The sequence below is a fragment of the Stenella coeruleoalba genome, assembly GCF_951394435.1.
Source record: "Stenella coeruleoalba genome assembly, chromosome: 1".
NCBI lineage: Eukaryota > Metazoa > Chordata > Mammalia > Artiodactyla > Delphinidae > Stenella > Stenella coeruleoalba.
Genome location: NC_137169.1, coordinates 189,313,616 through 189,331,495, shown reverse-complemented (window position 1 = coordinate 189,331,495; position 17,880 = coordinate 189,313,616). Strand labels below are relative to the sequence as shown.

Genomic DNA, 17,880 nt, shown 5'->3' with positions numbered 1-17,880 from the left:
CATTCTGGTCCGAGTCAAAAGACATGAGGAAACACAGGTATTTATCTACGGTCAAAGTGAGCAATCATTTAGAAGACGCTTCATGAAATTCGATCAGGAACGTCGTGCTCACTTCAGACAATGGGAGAAGTGTTAGAGAAATTATGTGCTTGGTTGATCCCAGCAATGGGTGACAAAGGGGATAAGAATGTGTGCTAAGCCAGCACTCTGGTACCTGGTAGAAAATAAGGTGGGCCTGATCAAACCTGGTTTTGCACAATGATATACCTACAGCTAAAAGACAATTACTGAAATCCCTACAGGAAAACTAAGCTCTATTCTAAGCCTGAAATTATCTGGTTTCTAGTAGCTTTTTTCCTCTTTGAAATAGTTATTTTTCTAAATGATGCTTGATAATAAGCACTCATGATTTCTTAAGAACCTAATTATAGAAGAGACTGCACTCAGGATCCCACAGTTGACCACGGTGCTACGGCTGGAGGCCACCTTTGGTGGAACAAGGCATTTGAACTCTGGCTCTCTTGAAAAATCCTAAGTATCACTCTATCTACCTGCCTGCCTTGCCCTCAACCCAATCTCTCCACTGTACAAAATGATGCTTGAGGGAAACTGGCATGGAAAGTAGATCTTGGCATGTAGGCCCGAAACTTGGAGGCAAAAAGAGTCCTCTGGTGTCCTGTGGTCCCACCAGAGTAGGCAACTAGGGACTTAGGCCAGGTCCTACGGAGCAGTGAGGAATTTTTCTGTTTGGAGGTCCCTCTGCTATACAGATTTCTATGGAACCTGCCACTGCAGTGGGCAGCAGGGCATGTCTGAGGCTTCTTCTAGCTGCCTCTCCATCTATGGAACACATGAAATTTAACACATACTTAGCATTAAGACTCAGATACATGGATAGGCCAAGCCAAAACCACTATATGCAATTAGATACCAGTTCAAATTCTTACAAACCCTAAAAATTCTTGAGTTACTGAAAACTCTAAAGGACTTTCCAGACTTGTGCCAAGAACTGAAACTAGGCTGTTTATTTTTTCTTTTTAGTCTTAACCTACATATCACAAGAGGAAGAAATGACATGCCTTAATTGGAACCTGCTTTTAATCTTTCTCATGTAGTACGTTCTTTTGAAAAGTCTCTGCTAAGATCTCAGAAAGCAAGGTTCTTCATATTTCTGTAGAAGGTGGTATTCCTTATATGTTTACTTTAATAAACAAAAAAAGTTTTCTCCCAAAAGGTTTATTCGTCGCATTTAAAGTACAAAACCAAATACACAGATCCAGATATTGAACCATATATACATATCTATACATATATTATTCAGACCTACGTAAACCCATCTGTACATTCTAACGTATCCACCAATAACATCTCTTGAATAAAAAGCAACATATCTCTAAACAAACAAACAGTTACTAGTAACACTGCCATTTGAAAGTATAGAAAAAGATATTTCATAGGAATAGGAGAATTACCTAGTATAAATCCAGTATGTTCACATGGACTCCTATAGGAATAATTAAAAGATGAACCTGCCAATCAAAGTCTTTGGGCATAACAACTCTATAAAAGAAATTTGAGTTATGAGAAGATATTTTATAAGGTTAATTACATTCTAAGAGATTGTTTTGATTTGGTTTTTAATTTAAAGAAAGGACTTTATTTTCTCTAATAGCACAGCATTGCTAAGTCTTATTTTCTATGGAGTTGGAATGAATCTTTAGGCAACTACGTATACCTGTTAAAAATTAAACTGGTCACAAAAAAATATATACATATATAAAACTCATCACTAAAAATGATAACTGATTTTTAACACTGTGTTAAAAGCACAGTTCTTTCTTCAGGAGGAAAGCAGAAATTTTAGACTTGCCAGATACAGAATACGTGATGTCTCTAAACACAGAGATGTCCTGCTGATCGTGGGGACTAAGTTATAACAGCTTCTTTGTTCTAGAATGTCACCTACCTCACATGCAGACCACAGGATACTAGGCCTCAGATGCCTAAACAGCACCATTCCAGGCACAGAACTTTCTCAGTGCCTATTCCCATAACTGGGAACACACACACACATACATACAGAGATATGGGTCATTATTAAAATCAGATTTATTAATGGCTTCACAGTAGCAACACAAAATGTACTATCACCTTTCCATAGGAAAGGTTATATTTACTCTACACACTTCAGTCTTGAAATGTGGCCCCCAAAAGCATTCAATTCCCAATCATCAATGAATTTGCTGAGGGTCCCACACCCTCCAATCCCAATTCAGCAGAGCAAGAGCCCCTCCTTGGCTGCCAGGCGCTGGCAGTGGACTTTGTCTTGCTGCAGCTCTTCATGATTTGGATGCCAGAGCTTCATAATGATCCTTTCAATGTTGAGAGCATATACAGTGTGTGTAGGAATGACTTCCCTGTGTACCTGGGATTGAAAACATATCAGCACGTCTCCCATTATACTTCAGTATGCTTATTTTTCCAACACAGAAAATGAAAGTAAGATCTGTGTCAACAAAACACTCACACAAAAGACACACAAACCTGTACGTTTTAAGCCAGAACCTAATTAATCCCAAATCAGATAACAAGAAAACAAGGAAATAACAAGGCTCTGAAATAGAAATAAGGGGACAAGGAGATTTTTTTTCTTTCACTGGGGAGGTGAGAGATGCGGGAGGTAAGTTAGGAAGGACTCTTGAGCCGGGGGTTTGAAAGATTAGGTTACTATTAATGGCTTTAATAACAAACAATAGAAACTGAAAAACAAAAGCCAGGAAATGGAGAAGCTAGTGAATATCTTTGTAGACTTGAAGAAACTTTGAGCCTATCCATAAATCCAGGTAAACCTTAAGGAGCCAAGAGTTACCTGCAAAGCTTCAAAAAGGTCGTACATGTTCACTGGAGGCAAAGTCGTGGGTAGCGTGTCCCCCGAGCACGCCAGCAGGAGTGCGGCCTGCTGCTCAGCATCGTCAGGAGGCAGGTGAGACGCTGGATTCTGACCAGTACAAGGAGCAGAAAAGGCTGGAGGGCTGGAAACAAAATGTTTCAGAAATATTCCCAGTAAGTAAGATGGAAACACTGAACAAACAGAATAGGGATGGGCTGCTAGAATACTTCCTATAAAATATATCTCAACGTGAATCAGAAATCCAGTTATCTTTCAGCCAGTGTATACACGAGTAGTCTATAATTTTAATTTTTAAAGGCAGCCCATCTGTTGGGCTGGAAATAAAATGCAGTGCAACTGCATTTACCCTTCTCCCTCCACAGTGCTAAAATACTAAGTCAGGATACTGAGTCAAAATTGTTCCCTGCCCTTAAAGAGCTTCTAGTTGGAAAAAAGTAACAGACCTTCATTAAAGGAAAATGAAATTGGAAACAACCAACCTGGAGAGGAAGGTAGATGATACTGGAGACAAGAGGATCAAAAATAACAAGAAAAGAAAATAAAGCACAAAAAAAGCAACAGGCAAAAATGGAGGGTGGAGAAAATTCATCCAGATCTTGCCAATTTCCCAAAATAGAACCCAGATATAACATCAGCTGGGAAGTCAGACATAATTTTTGTATCGTAATACAGTAGGAGATAACCTATGCAATTCTGGAGAACACGCAGGAGGTGAAACAACAGTGAAGAGGGAACTAGAACGAAAGCACAAGTGGAGCATGAGCGTGGGCTCCGGCAGCAGACAAAGGCAGCGCTGATAGAGAAACAAGCGGCCGACGGTGAGACAGGAGCCTCACAGGGACAGGCTGGCAGGGGGAGAGGGCAGCTGGAGGCCCGGCAGGGTCACACACGGCTCCAGCGCTCGCCCGCTACGAGGGGCCACTCATTTACTCTTTTTGGTTTGTTTTTCTCTAGAGAAGAATGACTCACAAATGAGAACAAATAATCCCAAACAGATATGCCTGAATGAGATTAAGAAAGTAAATCTTCACCTATGGCAATCTAAATAGTGAACCCAGTTTAAGCCAGTGATCTTCAAGATGAGCCCTGTGAGCCGTCTCAAGGTCTTCGGGGCCATGTAACAGGCACCAGCACCATGCCCTCCCCATGGTGTCAGCACCATCTGCTCTCTTCAACTCCCTGCTCCGCTTTCCCATCCCACACCCCTCACTGTCACTCCTCCTGCCTTCCCTGCCCATTACTTCTTCCCCAGCATCACTCCTGCCAGCCTTCCCAATCACACTTTTCTCTCTGAAGTTTTATCTCCCTTGTCATCTCTTTACCTCTCTTCTCCCTGAAAAGGGACAACACAGGGATGAAGGTAATCCAGGTCATCTCAGAGGGATGACTCAGAATATCAGAGAGGTCCTGGGAGCCCACAGTGGAGTGCAGACAGAGAGGTTCCAGAGATCGGAGCTGAGAGACCAGAACTGCACAAGAGGATGCCAAGAGCAACCTGACGACACCCAGCACAGGCCGCTATCTTGAGCTACAGCTAAAAAAGCCAGAAAAGGACCTGGAGAGACACCTACTGCTCCTCCTCCCACCATCAAGAAACCCAACCTTGACCCAACAAGCACAGGCCACGTTCCTGAGTGAGAGCCGGCCCACTCCCCCCACCAGTCAGGTGATGCCCCTCAGGAACCATCCAGACGCACTGCCCCAGGGACCTACTCCACTGTACTTCGGAAAGTGGGGGGCACTCACTTTAAACCACATGCAGCGGCCAAACTCTACAACTTCACTCCTAACATAAAGAGTACCATAAGAATTCACTGGTTATCACGCAAGGATGCAACTTAAGAAAATAAAACCATACTGCTCTCAGAGGTACCTTAGACGCACAGAGCCCCAGTAACCAACTTTAACAGTGGTCTATTACAAAAGAGTAGTGTAACCAATTAGGAAGGATGGATGCAAAGATCACAAGAAACTTCACATACCTTTCTATTAAGTTGTTGTAAGCTACTACACTGTTCTTCAGGTATGGCTGTGGGGTCACATTACTACCAAAGGCATATTTAAAATGACCATCACGTAATCGATAAGCTTTCCTTCTTGACACAACTGATGTCAATATATCTTTAAGGTGATTCTGTAAAAACAAGAAAAAAAAGAGAAAAATAGCATGAACTCCTCTTTAAAAGCAAACCATAAAACTTCCTTTGACCAAAAAATGTTTATTGGCATTTAGTGGATGGAGATGTGAGACAGGCAAACGAGTGCTGAAACCAGACGAATGTTCACGAAACAGCCACAGAGCCATACATACCAGGGTATGAGGGTACAGAAAAGAGCAAAGGGAGACACGCTATTTTTATTTAGTTCTATTTAGGATGGGCTTGCTCTACTTTAAAATTTATTAAAGTTTTTATATCTCTGAATTGGCTCCTCTCCCTCAAAAATGATGTTCAGATAGCTTTAAATAAAAGTACAAAAATAAGTAATTTTTTTAAGCAGCAAACTACCTTGAAGCTTGGTTTAAAATGGTACAAAATGTTTCACCATCAGGAACATATTGGTTATAGTGCCCAATCTACTAAAATCCTTGCATAAAAAGAACCTTGGCTCTCTCAAAAGCCACATGAACAAAAGATATATAGGAAATAAACAGAAAGTTAGGTATTTAATATCTCTTCGCCCTTGTGAGAGCCAAGTACCTAAGAGAGGGTTAGAGAATGTCTGCGAAAATAGAGACAGAACCAGTCCCAGCCTACCCTTATTAACAGGGGTGCTGGGGTCAGGGATGATGTTTCAATTCTACCAATAAGATCAGCTCATGTCAGGACTTCATGGTACAACTTATGATTCAATGTTTATAACTTCTTGAGAAAGCTATTATAATCTCTGAGGTACCGGCAAGGAAACGGAGGCCCAGAGAATTGAAAGGAATGACCCAGCGTCACCGGTCAGTACCTGTGCACTCTAGACCCCAGTGTATGTTCTGTCGAGTAACTAAATGAGTAAAATGAATGAATGAAAGAGTGTGCGGAGACAAGAATCCCACAGTTCAGATGCCAAGTCTAATAATGCTCTTCAAATGCCGTACCACGGCAACATCAAGTGATTTTAATCTTTAGGATTCTCAATCTCATTTTTTTTTTTTTTTGCTTAAAATCTGTCCCCTTGTTGAGAAATTAAACATCCAAAGTGTTATGCAAGTAACCTTTCTGAAAAGTTTAGTCTGTTAACTGAAGGCAATTGTTTGGATTGTGATGTTTCTCCCCTCAAAAGAAAACAACTTTCAATGATGACAATTCTGAGATCAGAGTCACATTTTAGTTCTTTTCTTGCAGTACCAGCTTTGAATAACTCACACAAGCTTGTCACATTCAATCTGTAAGAGTGTTTCTGCCACCAGCAAACCAACCTCCACTGCATAGACCACAGCTGAGACAGCCTCCTCGGTGACGTTGTCCAGCCCATGCTCGTAAGCAGTCACTATCATTCTCCCTTCAAGCTGACCCCGAGTGGGAAGCATCATTGTGTGGGAACAAAGTTTCAAGTCATCATCATCTTGGGGATCCTTGGCCACAAACTGCTGGGCTCCCGAGAGAGGATTTTGAGGCTGGAATCTATGCTATGGGTAAGAAAACTTTTCAAAATTATTCATTATGTGGCAAGTAATAAGACACAAACAAAAGTAACCTATGAATTGGACCTGAGATCCCACAAATTAATGCCACCAAAACTATACCACAAGTTAAAAAAAAAAAAAAAGTAACTCATGCACAACTAATCACAGATTCACACCCATTACATAGTAATAATGAAGACATGAGTTATGGGGAATAACAGTACTATGCATAGCAGTTTATTCTATTCAATTAATACCTCGGCAATCACAGAATATATGGCTCTGTGCTAAAAATAACAACTGGGGAGAAGGAGAAGATATAAAACTATTTTCAAACAAGTCAGAGTATTTTAAGTATACTTGTAAGTAAGCAGATTCTGAAAATAAAAATATATAATTAATGCTTAAGAAAAGCCCTAAAAAAACCTAGCTAACCAATATAACAGATCTAATAACAAATATCCCAAGATAATGTAGGGTAGTGTAACTTTTACCATTATCTTCTACTAACAACTCTCAACACAGAATCTTTCTAAGACACAGTCATTAGTTTTTTTAAAAATAGTTTTTCCCAATCTTTTCCGCTTATAAAATCTCAGCCTTCCTCTGGGAGATGCTGATAGCCCAATTATATTCTCCATAATCAGTGGGAGATATGCCTCAGTAGCTTTTGCTTAAGCCCAACTCACAAGATTTTGTAGCGAATATGGCTTGTCCTGTTTGAAGTTTGTACTATAAAAGCAATACTTGTTGTTTTTCCATTTTCCAAGTAAGTATAAAACTGTATTTTATATCAAACATGCTTTTTTAAACCAAGTATACCTCTCTGGAGATACTGATGCCCTCCAGATCGAATATTCTTGACTTAAAACATAGAGCCAAGGTAGAAATAAATAAATATTTGTTAATGTTAATGAATAAAGCTATCAATACCCAGTCAAATCTATAAAAGGGATACTTTTGGGAAACTGTGTTCCCTGGATATAAACCTGAAAAAAAAGCAAGTTATTCTAAAACGTTTACAAATTTTATAGCCCAATGCCTTCAAGATTTCTCTGAGGATCCCCAGAAGGCTCAAGGCCTAGTGGGGCATCAGCAGCATCCTGCCAGAGGCCTCTGGGCCTCCTGGACCCTTGGAACAGAAGTCTTCAATCTGAGAAACATTATTCATTCCACACAGATATTTAAGAGGAAAAAGAACACAGGCATAGTTGTTGAATTACTGAAAAATCATTAGGTACTAATGATAACATATTAATAATTACACAATAACGAACTGGAATAAAAATTCAGACACAATCTTTGAAACCCTCTTCACCAAATTCAAATATAATAACACCGTTTTCTCCCCAAATCATGCCCTTTTTTTCCAACTTTACTACCAGAATTGTAATATTCATTAAAAAACTAAAGCCAGTTCCATCACACCAGTGCTTAAATCAGTTGTTACCAAGATCTACTAAACAACCTACATCAAATTTCTGACGAACAGAAGAAAGCTTTTTCTTTCCCTTTGGTTTTCCAGGTTTGGCTGCAGAACCCCCTGTCCAGGGTAAAGATCCAGCACCCTCTATAAGACAGAGAAATAACAATCATAAGAGAAAAGAATGACAATTGATAACTGCTAAGTTTGTTTTCACTTTAGGCTAAAAAAGTATGAAATGCTCAAATGATGAAAATGAACAAATGCTTAAATTCAGATCTCTCATTCTCCTTCTCTAAACAAAACATTCTCCTTCCCTAAACACAACTTCTCTCAAATCACATTTTTTTCTCTAGCTATAACCAAAATTGTTCTTTTAGGAAGACAAATTTGTTTTTCACATTTTTCATTGTTTACTGGGTGTTTGTTTGCTTACTAGTAGCAGTAGTATTATAAAAGCAGGACAGAATTTTCTAGTTCAAGATGGTGAAATAAGCACATGTATTTGACTCCTCTCTCTTCCAAGACCCTACTAAATATGATAGTAGAAAAAAGTAAATGGGGGCTTCCCTGGTGGCGCAGTGGTTGAGAGTCCGCCTGCTGATGCAGGGGACACGGGTTCGTGCCCCGGTCCAGGAAGATCCCACATGCCACGGAGGGGCTGGGCCCATGAGCCATGGCCGCTGAGCCTGCGCGTCCGGAGCCTGTGCTCCGCAACGGGAGAGGCCACAACAGTGAGAGGCCCGCGTACCACACACACACAAAAAAGTAAATGGCACACATCCAGAACACAGATAAAAAGCAAAACGAGTGGCAGACCAAGATAAGATATCAACAAATTTCAAAGATGGGCTAAAAAGGAGCCAACTTACAAAGCGGACACTTGGAAGCTGTGACCTAAGTTGGCAAGGTTGGTAAATAGGTGGAAGTAAATAAACCTGACTAGTAGATATCCACAAAGAATCTGGATTTGGAGAAGGTGAGTGCAGTGGGAACCAGAAGGGATAGTACAGCTTAAAACAAGATTAATGGAAGATCTATATTGAAAAGTCATCCATAGAAACCCCTTCCCTCACCCCCAGGACTGAACTCAGTACAAAACAAAAATGCAGGGTCCCTTGCTCAAAAGTTAAGAATTTCAAGACAACCACAGTACAGCACTAAACCAAGTGCAGGCCCTTCCAAGTTCATGGACAGTTCCTGGCCCCATGAAACCAGCCCCACTCACTCCTGTACACAGTGCAGTATAAACAGGTGGCAGGGAATGGAGAATGGAGAACTCTTCTCTAGTTAAATAGAACAAAATTTCTGGGATTTACTGAGGTAGCTGGTATGAATGTTGGTACCCTAGAGCACAGTTCTCTGCAGCTGGCATTTGAGGAACCTCACTGTAATGGCTGGCCTCCCGTCAGCTCACTCTAAAGCACAATCTCCAGGTTTTATGCTTCATTCGTAAATGTGGATTCTCAGACATTTGATGATAAGCTGTAACATGGTAAGAAAGACCAAAGTAAAAAAAAAAAAAAAAAAAAAAAATTGAGATCCTAGAGATAAAGAATTCAGGCAACACAAAGAACTTAAGTAATTTCTAATTCATATCCTCAGAGAAGTCTGAGAAGATGGGTATCCATAAAACAAAAAGAAGACGCTATAAAAATTGCTGAATTAAAGAATGCACTGGACAGAAGGGCTGAAAGAAAGAATTGAGGAAATCTCACAAAACACAGAGCAATAAGGCAAGATGGATGTTTAAAACCAGTCAATCCAGAAAGACGTTTCAGCACACTGTACGGAGCCACTGAGGTCCCATAAGAAGAACAAAAAGCGAAAGCAGTTGTCTTTGAGAACAAGCTGGTCTAGGAGGGGGAAGCTTTTCATTCTAAGACCCTCTGTACTATTTTTTTTTAAACCATGAACATATATAGTTTAGTGTTAAAAAAAATCAGAAGTTATACAAGCTCATTACAGTACACTTGAAAAAAATATCCCAAAGAATTTTTTTAGGAAAAGAAAAAAAAAAAATCACCCATCATTCTAACAAAACATTATTTCATCTTGATGTTTTTGGAAGAATGAGTTCGTAAAGCTTTGAAAAAATATTCCTGGTTCCTCAGCTAAAAAAGAACTGTTTGGAAAGTCAAGTTCCTCTTCTCCATCGCTTTAAGTATCTTTGGCACACCTAGATCACACCTGGTAAGACCAGTCAATCTTAGATGATTTCCCTGATGAATGGAACTTGATGTTAGGCGATGCTGCTGCTGAGTGGCCAAATATACCTCGGGTGAGGAAGCAAAGCATGGCAAGGACTGACTCTGACCCCAAGGAAGGAGGGCTTCACAGCAGCAGTCAGATTCTGGTTTGGATCCAACACTTCTACTTACTAGCTGAAGAGGGCCTCAGGTAAGTTTTTATTTTGTTTTGTTTTCTCTCCTCTGAAGTTTGTTTCCTAGCATACAAAAAAAGAGGCTAATACTTCTGAAGAGTTGTTGTGAGGATTAATGATAACGCACATAAAGCGTCTAAGGCACTGCAGTTACAGTATTCAATAAATAACATTATTAAAATCAGCTTTCCTGCCTGCCTTAGAAAAACAGTAACCAACCTGATCACAATTATTAAAGTACAAAAAACTGTACTTCTATACTTTACTTTTAATAGAAATCACCTCTGTTGCCAGCAAATATTAATTTCATTTTAAAGGAAGACATTTTGGGTATTTGAGAAATAATCTCTAAATTCTAATGTTTCTTCATTTATTTTTAACCAACAACAAATATTCAAGAATATCAAAGGCTTTATTTAATTAAAATCAGCCACCTATACTAATACCACTTCGTATTTGTTTGGCATTTTTTATTTTTAAGAGCACTTTTTGCATGTTCTTTCATCTGTTTTTTTTTTTTTTAATAATCCTGCAGGGTAGATATTACTGTCTCTGTTTTATAAATGTGGACGCTAAGAACACTCAATAATTAACTACATTATCTAAGCTAGTGGCAAAACCTAAACTTGAACCCAAGCCCCTTGACTCCTATCAACCAAGGTTTCTATTTTTATTTTTTTGCGGTACGCAGGACTCTCACTGATGTGGCCTCTCCCGTCGCGGAGCACAGGCCCCGGACGCGCAGGCTCAGCGGCCATGGCTCACGGGCCCAGCCGCTCTGCCGCATGTGGGATCCTCCCGGACCGGGGCACGAACCCGCGTCCCCTGCATCGGCAGGCGGACTCTCAACCACTGCGCCACCAGGGAAGCCCCAACCAAGGTTTTTATTTCCGATCATCCCACTGAACCTTTTGGGTGAGTGCCACTTTAGAATATACCTACCTAAAAAGTAAGATCTAATCCTCACAATGTTGGCTTTTCTGATCAAATTAAACTTTATACAATGAAGTGGATTATCTTTATGATCTAACTGGCGAAAGTCCACTTCTATTTAAATTAAATAAAACATTAGAAATGTGACACAGTGTAGGATGTGCAGTGAGGGGTGTGGTGAGGAGTGGAAAACTGCCTTCCCTCTGTAACACCAACCTCCGTAAACAAACGCTCACTGCTTATTATTCTTCACACCAATGGCGACTTCTTTGAGTGTGGAGAACAAGCCTTTAGGAGATCTCATCTGAACTCTCTATCTTACAACAGAGCTTAGCAGAGGGGGATGATACAAAATACTAGTCACTTCTAGGTAAACATGGGCTTTTAATAAATGATCATCAGAATCACCACAGGCCCTTTAAACAACAAAAACTTCAATTTAATCTACAGTAGGAGGTACCTGTAAATTCAAGTTTTTAACAAGAGCCCAGGATAAGCTTTATCATGAGGCAAAGTTTTAATGCATTTACCTTTTTTTTTGACTGATTAAAATAAAATTGAAAGAGGGGACTTGTACCACTTAAGCTCCAAAAAATTAGGGACAAAGGAATCATTCTGTCTATACCTATTTATTTAGGTCGAAGTGACAGACTTAGCATCCACATACCTCCCCACCATGCTGCTATTACTACCTTTGTTCTTCACCAACAGTTTGCCAAACACATGCTGAAGCTCCAACCTTCCAGGTGCTAATATCTCACTTAATTAAGAATAGGAGAAAGTCCAGGTTCTCAACATATGCTGTGGTTTCCCCTCCACGTACTTTACCTTCCCTATATCTATGGAAACGCTCTCCTAACCACCAAATTCCCTCCCTTCACTCCTCAGCTTCTTCCTCCTGACCACCTACCCTCCTCCTCACTTCTCATTTATTTAAGTAATCTAAACCCAGCTGAATGGGGGGTAAAGACCAAAAGTCAATGAAAGGACAGAGAAATCACCTGCTTTAAAAAGGTTCTATAGAAGAATCTCTATTACACAATAAAATGTTTCTTCTGAGCAGTTCAAAGAACATTTCATTTGCAAACAAGTCTGTTAAAGGAAGTGAAAGTCTAGTAAGCCCAGCATTCTGTGGTTTTGCTGACTGACATCCCTGGAGGTGTTCCCACTCCCTTACCTGGTGTAGACACCAAAATCTGACAACGCGTGAGAATAGCCAGGAGGAAATCGTTGTGAGAATGGACTGAAAAAGGGAAGATTGTCACAAGTCAAATACAGAATATTTACAACATAAGGAACCCACTGTTTCAGTCTAGCTTTTAAGAACTTTGGATATCCCCTACTCTGCCATTCTTTCCATTTAATTTTAAATATCCACATTATTTAAATGACCTTATACCACTAAAACCAAAATTTTTTAAAAATTTTAAATAAACTTTTAATTTATTGCAAATCTGGGAAAACTTCAGAACAGTAAAATAACTCCCCAGATAATTATTTTACCATTATCCTGTGTGAGAAGTCTATGAGCTTCAAGGTCAAACTCTTCTTTGCTGATCTTCTGCTTGAACCACAACTTTAAGTTAGCCCAGTATCTGCAGAGGCAGAAACAATATTAAGAGCCTCAGGTTTTGCTTCTTCCCCAAGTTCACCTTATCTGCCTCAACTCCCAGAAGAGGAAGGAAATTTTGCATTCCCTAGTGTTATGGACTGGGTTGTGTTCCCCCCAAATTCATTTGTTGAAGCCCTAACCCCCAGTACCTCAGAATGTGACTCTACTCGGAAGTAGGGCCTTTAAACAGGTAATTAATGAAAAATGGAGTCGGCAGGGTGGGCCCTAACCCAGTGTGACTGGTGTCCTTATAAGAAGAGATTAGGACACAGAGAGAGAGACAGAAGGCAAAAGCCAAGGGGAGAGGCCTCAGAAGACAACCCTGCTCACACCTTGATGTCAGACTTCTAGACTCCAGAACTGTGAGAAAATAAATCTCTGTTGTTTAAGCTACTTAGGAGTCCGAATACCATCACAAGAAGGAAAGTCCTCCCTAAAAGGGACTGAGCAGTAGTCATAGAATCAGACTCATGAGTCAACCAGCCAAAAACCATTGCTGTACCTTTCCTTTCTCACTGCTGCCCTTCTAAAAGACCTGCTCACCAGAAACCTACACTTAAGATTTATATTTTAAAGTATTATTAAAATTATCAAATATTGCATATTTGAAAATTGCTGAGATCTTGAAAGTTCTCATCACAAGAAAAAAACTTTTTAAACTATGTATGGTGAGAGACGTGAACTAGAGTTACTGTGGTGACCATTCTGCAATATATACAAATACTGAATCATTATGTTGTACCCCTGAGACTAATATACAGTTATATGTCAATTATACCTCAATTTTAAAAAGATTTATATTTTAAAATGTGTATGTGTTTTATGGGCATTAATACCAATTCTGGGCAACCTCTTTCCTTTCAAATGAACTCAAGTTTTAATCTATCCTGGCTGAATGGGATTCTAAAACAGCTCGCCACAAAGAAAAACACCTGAGCATAGGAGAAACTTAGTGGTTTTTAAAGTGAAAATCAACCACTAATCATAAAAATTACTAGTTAACTAGTAGGAAGAAAGGATCCAATCTTTTATACCTTAACAACATTATTAGAAATAGGAGTAAAATACTTTACTTTTCACATCCACACCCCTTGTTTCTGTGCTGAAGAAAGCTACTCCTCCTTCAAGAAACAGGGCTAAAAATTACTTAGTATGTTTTACAATCACTTTCAATTCACGATTAACTACTTTCTAATGCTCATTTGAGTTTCTAACAGAAAAGAACAAAAAAAAGGAGCGATTCCTAAACGAGATGGTTTAATGCTCTCACTGACCTATTATACCCATGGCAGGGTTTCTCCTGTTCTCCCATATGTAGACTAGCTTAAGTCTGACTAAGTATATATGTAATTGCCTGGGTTCCTGTGCTTTGCCCTCATCCCCCCCTTCCCCCCACACCGGAGAAAACCCGTAGCTTTAGTGGCGTCTTAAAGCTTCCCAAGACCCATTTCATTCAACAGCAAAACATGTTAGTTCTAGAGCCTGGCACCATGTTCCACGTGACTAGTCACACCCAGCAGTCAATAATAACTTCCCAACATCAAACACTTAAATGCCCCAACCTCTGCTTTTTTTTTTCAAAGAACAACTAAAAAATGAAATAAAGCTCCACAGAAAAACAGAAGTCTTTTCCTATCCCATTTTATACAACAAAAGAAAATAGTAACATGAGAAAAACTTCATTATTTTAAAAGCCCTGTGTTCCTATTTTATAAGAAAGAGGCAAATATATTTATATTTGGTGTATGAACTTGTTCCAGAACTAAGGCAAGGCTCTGCCAACATGATGCTGTCTATCTTTTCCAGTGGCAAACTTTCAAATAGCCAGCACTGGCTATCAAGTTGAAGACTCGCTCCCCAATCCTGGTCCCTGTATTAACTTGCTGTATAGCCATGGGCAAATGACTGTTTTCCTCAAAAATACCAAAAACAAAGTTAGTCAACCTCTATGTAGGTGAGGATGATGGGTGATGAGTATAAATGGGTCAGACTAGGAAGCACTTGAGATACCTGAAGAAAATTAAATAACATATGGCTAAATCATCCGAAAACCTAGGCACCCATTTGAACCCAGAACTCTACTGGGTACTATACAAAGTGAGTTAGCCAGCAAAGCTCATTTCTTTCTACAAGCTGACATGGGCACACAACCTGACATAAAGAACATTAGGGCCACTGCATAAATAGAAAGCAACTCATATCTGAGTTCCTTATACACCTTATCATATATTTTACCTACAAACAAGGACCACATTTAAATGGTCACGTTGTACAAACCAAAGCTAACTACTCATGGAGGAAATGTGAGAAATTACTGTATAGCAATATCACAGACTGTTCAACCAAGAAGCGTGAATTTTCAAGGAGCAGAAGGGGGGAAAGACAATGAGAGAACGGAAAAAACTAATAGAGAACAACACTGTACCATTAACTGTTCCTGGCACAAAAGCGTATTTTGATTGCGGTGTTAGTGGAGATTCAGCTAAAGATGCACCAAATTAGCTTTGGCAGCTCTATGTGACCAACGTTTGACAGCCAGTGTTGACCTTTAAAGACCAAACAGGAAATGCTAACTTCAACATTTCTGGCGACCCCAAGCTTGTGTGAGGAGTGTGGTATCACAGAGTTCACCATCGCATCTAATCAATCAATTATACACACAAGCCAGGTTTATTGTAACATGGAAACATTCACTTTCAAATATCTGTAAGCATCTTAGATGTAACCGAGTGAAAAGTCTTTTGTGCTTAAAAAGTGTAAATTTTAGCTGTATTACAAAAATAAGCTATAGTAATTAATGAAGGTAAAAGCTGTCAATTTTACTCATTAAAATAATTAAGAATTTTTAATTAAGTAAGCAAGGAAAGAGACAAAGTCAACCTGAATATTAAAATATAACTTTAGGTAGAACATTTTATCTTTGGGAATCAATGTTTACAAAAAATTAAATAATTATGCCAAAATAACAGATTAGATGATTAAATTTTAATTCTAGTGTTTGTAGTTTGATTTATTAACGTTCCTAATATTAAAGTAATCTTTAAAAATTATATTTTGTTCTTAGTTATTCCATTTAGGCCATGAGTGTTCCAAGAAGGCTTACATGGGAATTCTGCATATCTATCTTGCGAGGACGAAAAGTAGATTCTGCCACCCCAAAATTTCACAAGAAGGAAAAACTCCAAAGATCACGTATGACATCCAAGTTAAGTAACTTCAATCTCCAGTCATAATGAAAAGTAGAAAGATGAGAAGGAGAAAGTGCTGGAGAAAAAGAAAGATCCCCCAAACACCTTGCTCCTCCGGAAACATCATTTCAAAGTGTCTGTTGAGTAATGCAAACGTGTAGAATATCACAGAAACCATCTAGCAACAACAACACAAGACTTATACTTTTAAACGTTTAAAATTTGCTTCTTATATTTTAGAAAAATAAAATTGTAATGACAATGTTTTGAAAATTTCCAAACTTGACCTTGTACCTCGGAGGGTTCCTTCTATGACTTCAGCCTTGTATTGAGTTATTGATTTTACACTCGGCCATTTCAGCATCTGACCCCACTGTGTACTCGGTCCCCTGCTATAACCTGGGTGAAAGTCTGTCTGAGAGTCTCTGGGGTCCTTTGCAACCCTCTGTAAGGTATCAGAGCCAGAAATCAGATGCAAAGGCCCCAATCCTGCCATGACTTTGAAGAGTTACTTAACCTCTCAAAATCTCAGTCTTCTCATCTATCAAACGGGAATGATAACTGCACCTACCTCACATCTCTGTTGTGAGAATTAGATGAGATAGTACATTCAGAGCGCTTAAAAGGTGTTCAGTAAATGTCTGCTACTGCTATCATCACTATAACTGCAGCATTGTTCGGTGACTATTTCACCGGAGGGTCTGTCTGCCTTCCGAAATTGCTGTCCACGCTCTTACCGACAGTGCCTCCACAACACCCGCGCTCAATAAGCCTCTGCCTCCAGGAAGCCCTTCGGGAGCGGGCCGCCTGCGCGGCGCCGACTCAGACCAGGCCGGTAGTCAGCCACATGCGTCCCGCACCCTCGCACGGGCCGCAGTCGCCCAACAGGCCCTTGGGCGTGAAGGCGTGGAGTTAGCTTTTCCCGCCCCACCCAGGGCACAGCCTCGGGCGAAGGCGCCCGCGAGGTTCCGGAGGGAACCAGGGAGGCCCGGCCCCTCCAGCCGGGTGAGTCGGGGTTGCCCGCCGGCCCCTTCCCGGGCCCGAGAAACCCAGAGGCCCCGCCACCCGCTACGCGAGGGCTGCACAGGCCTCGCGGCCGCGGGGGACAACTCCATAGTGGGTCGGCAGCCCGAAGCTGGGGGAGCACCCGCGCGGAAACCCGGAGGCTGCGTCCGGGGAGTTCTTACTGTTTCACGTTGTCCCCCAGGGCCTCGCTCAAGTTCTTCTTGGCCGCCTCCAGCTCGCTCACAAAGGTCGCCATTGCTCCCCACGTCTCAGCCCGACCTCAGACCCCTCGGCCACAACGACCAGCAACCGAAAAACCAACTCCGCGAAGGCTTCGGCTCTGGAGGCTCCGTCTTCTCCCGCCTGCCCCGCCCCCAAGCTCTGAGAAGACGTTTGTTTGGTTTTCGGCTCCGCCCGCCTTTCTGGAGAGAAAGTGCTGAGCCAAACTCGGTGTTTTTGTGGTCCTCCTGCTCCCGCCCCCTCACATCACGTGACCCGCTTCACCTAGCGCTCCCGCGCCCCACCTAAACCCGCCGCGGCCGGCCCGGGCTGCAGCGTCACCTGCAGGGCTGGCGTATCCCGGGCTCTCAGTCTTACCGCTGCGGAAGTTCCGAATTCGGTCCTTTTAGCTGGATGAATATCTTCCCCCTCCAGGTCAAAAAGTAAATGTAGTATTGACTTTATTCTCTTTCTTTGCCTTATTTTTTTTGCCGATCACTCATCATCTAACATGCCACTTAATTGACTTATCTTTTAATTTTCTGCCTTCTCCAACTAAAATGTGTAAGTTCCGTGAGGACAGGATTTGT

At 40.8% G+C, this 17,880-nt stretch overlaps 1 protein-coding gene across 1 annotated transcript; it reads right to left on the bottom strand.

The window, feature by feature from the left end:
• Positions 1-151: 151 nt before the first annotated feature.
• On the bottom strand, positions 152-17,530 carry TADA1 (transcriptional adaptor 1). Its single transcript, XM_079905688.1, has 8 exons — positions 17,254-17,530; positions 12,770-12,861; positions 12,444-12,509; positions 8,000-8,097; positions 6,321-6,530; positions 4,894-5,045; positions 2,870-3,032; positions 152-2,425 (listed from the first exon to the last, which is right to left on the bottom strand). The coding sequence occupies exons 1-8, from the start codon at positions 17,325-17,327 to the stop codon at positions 2,273-2,275; spliced, it is 1,008 nt and encodes a 335-aa protein (XP_079761814.1). The 5' UTR covers positions 17,328-17,530; the 3' UTR covers positions 152-2,272.
• Positions 17,531-17,880: the final 350 nt, after the last annotated feature.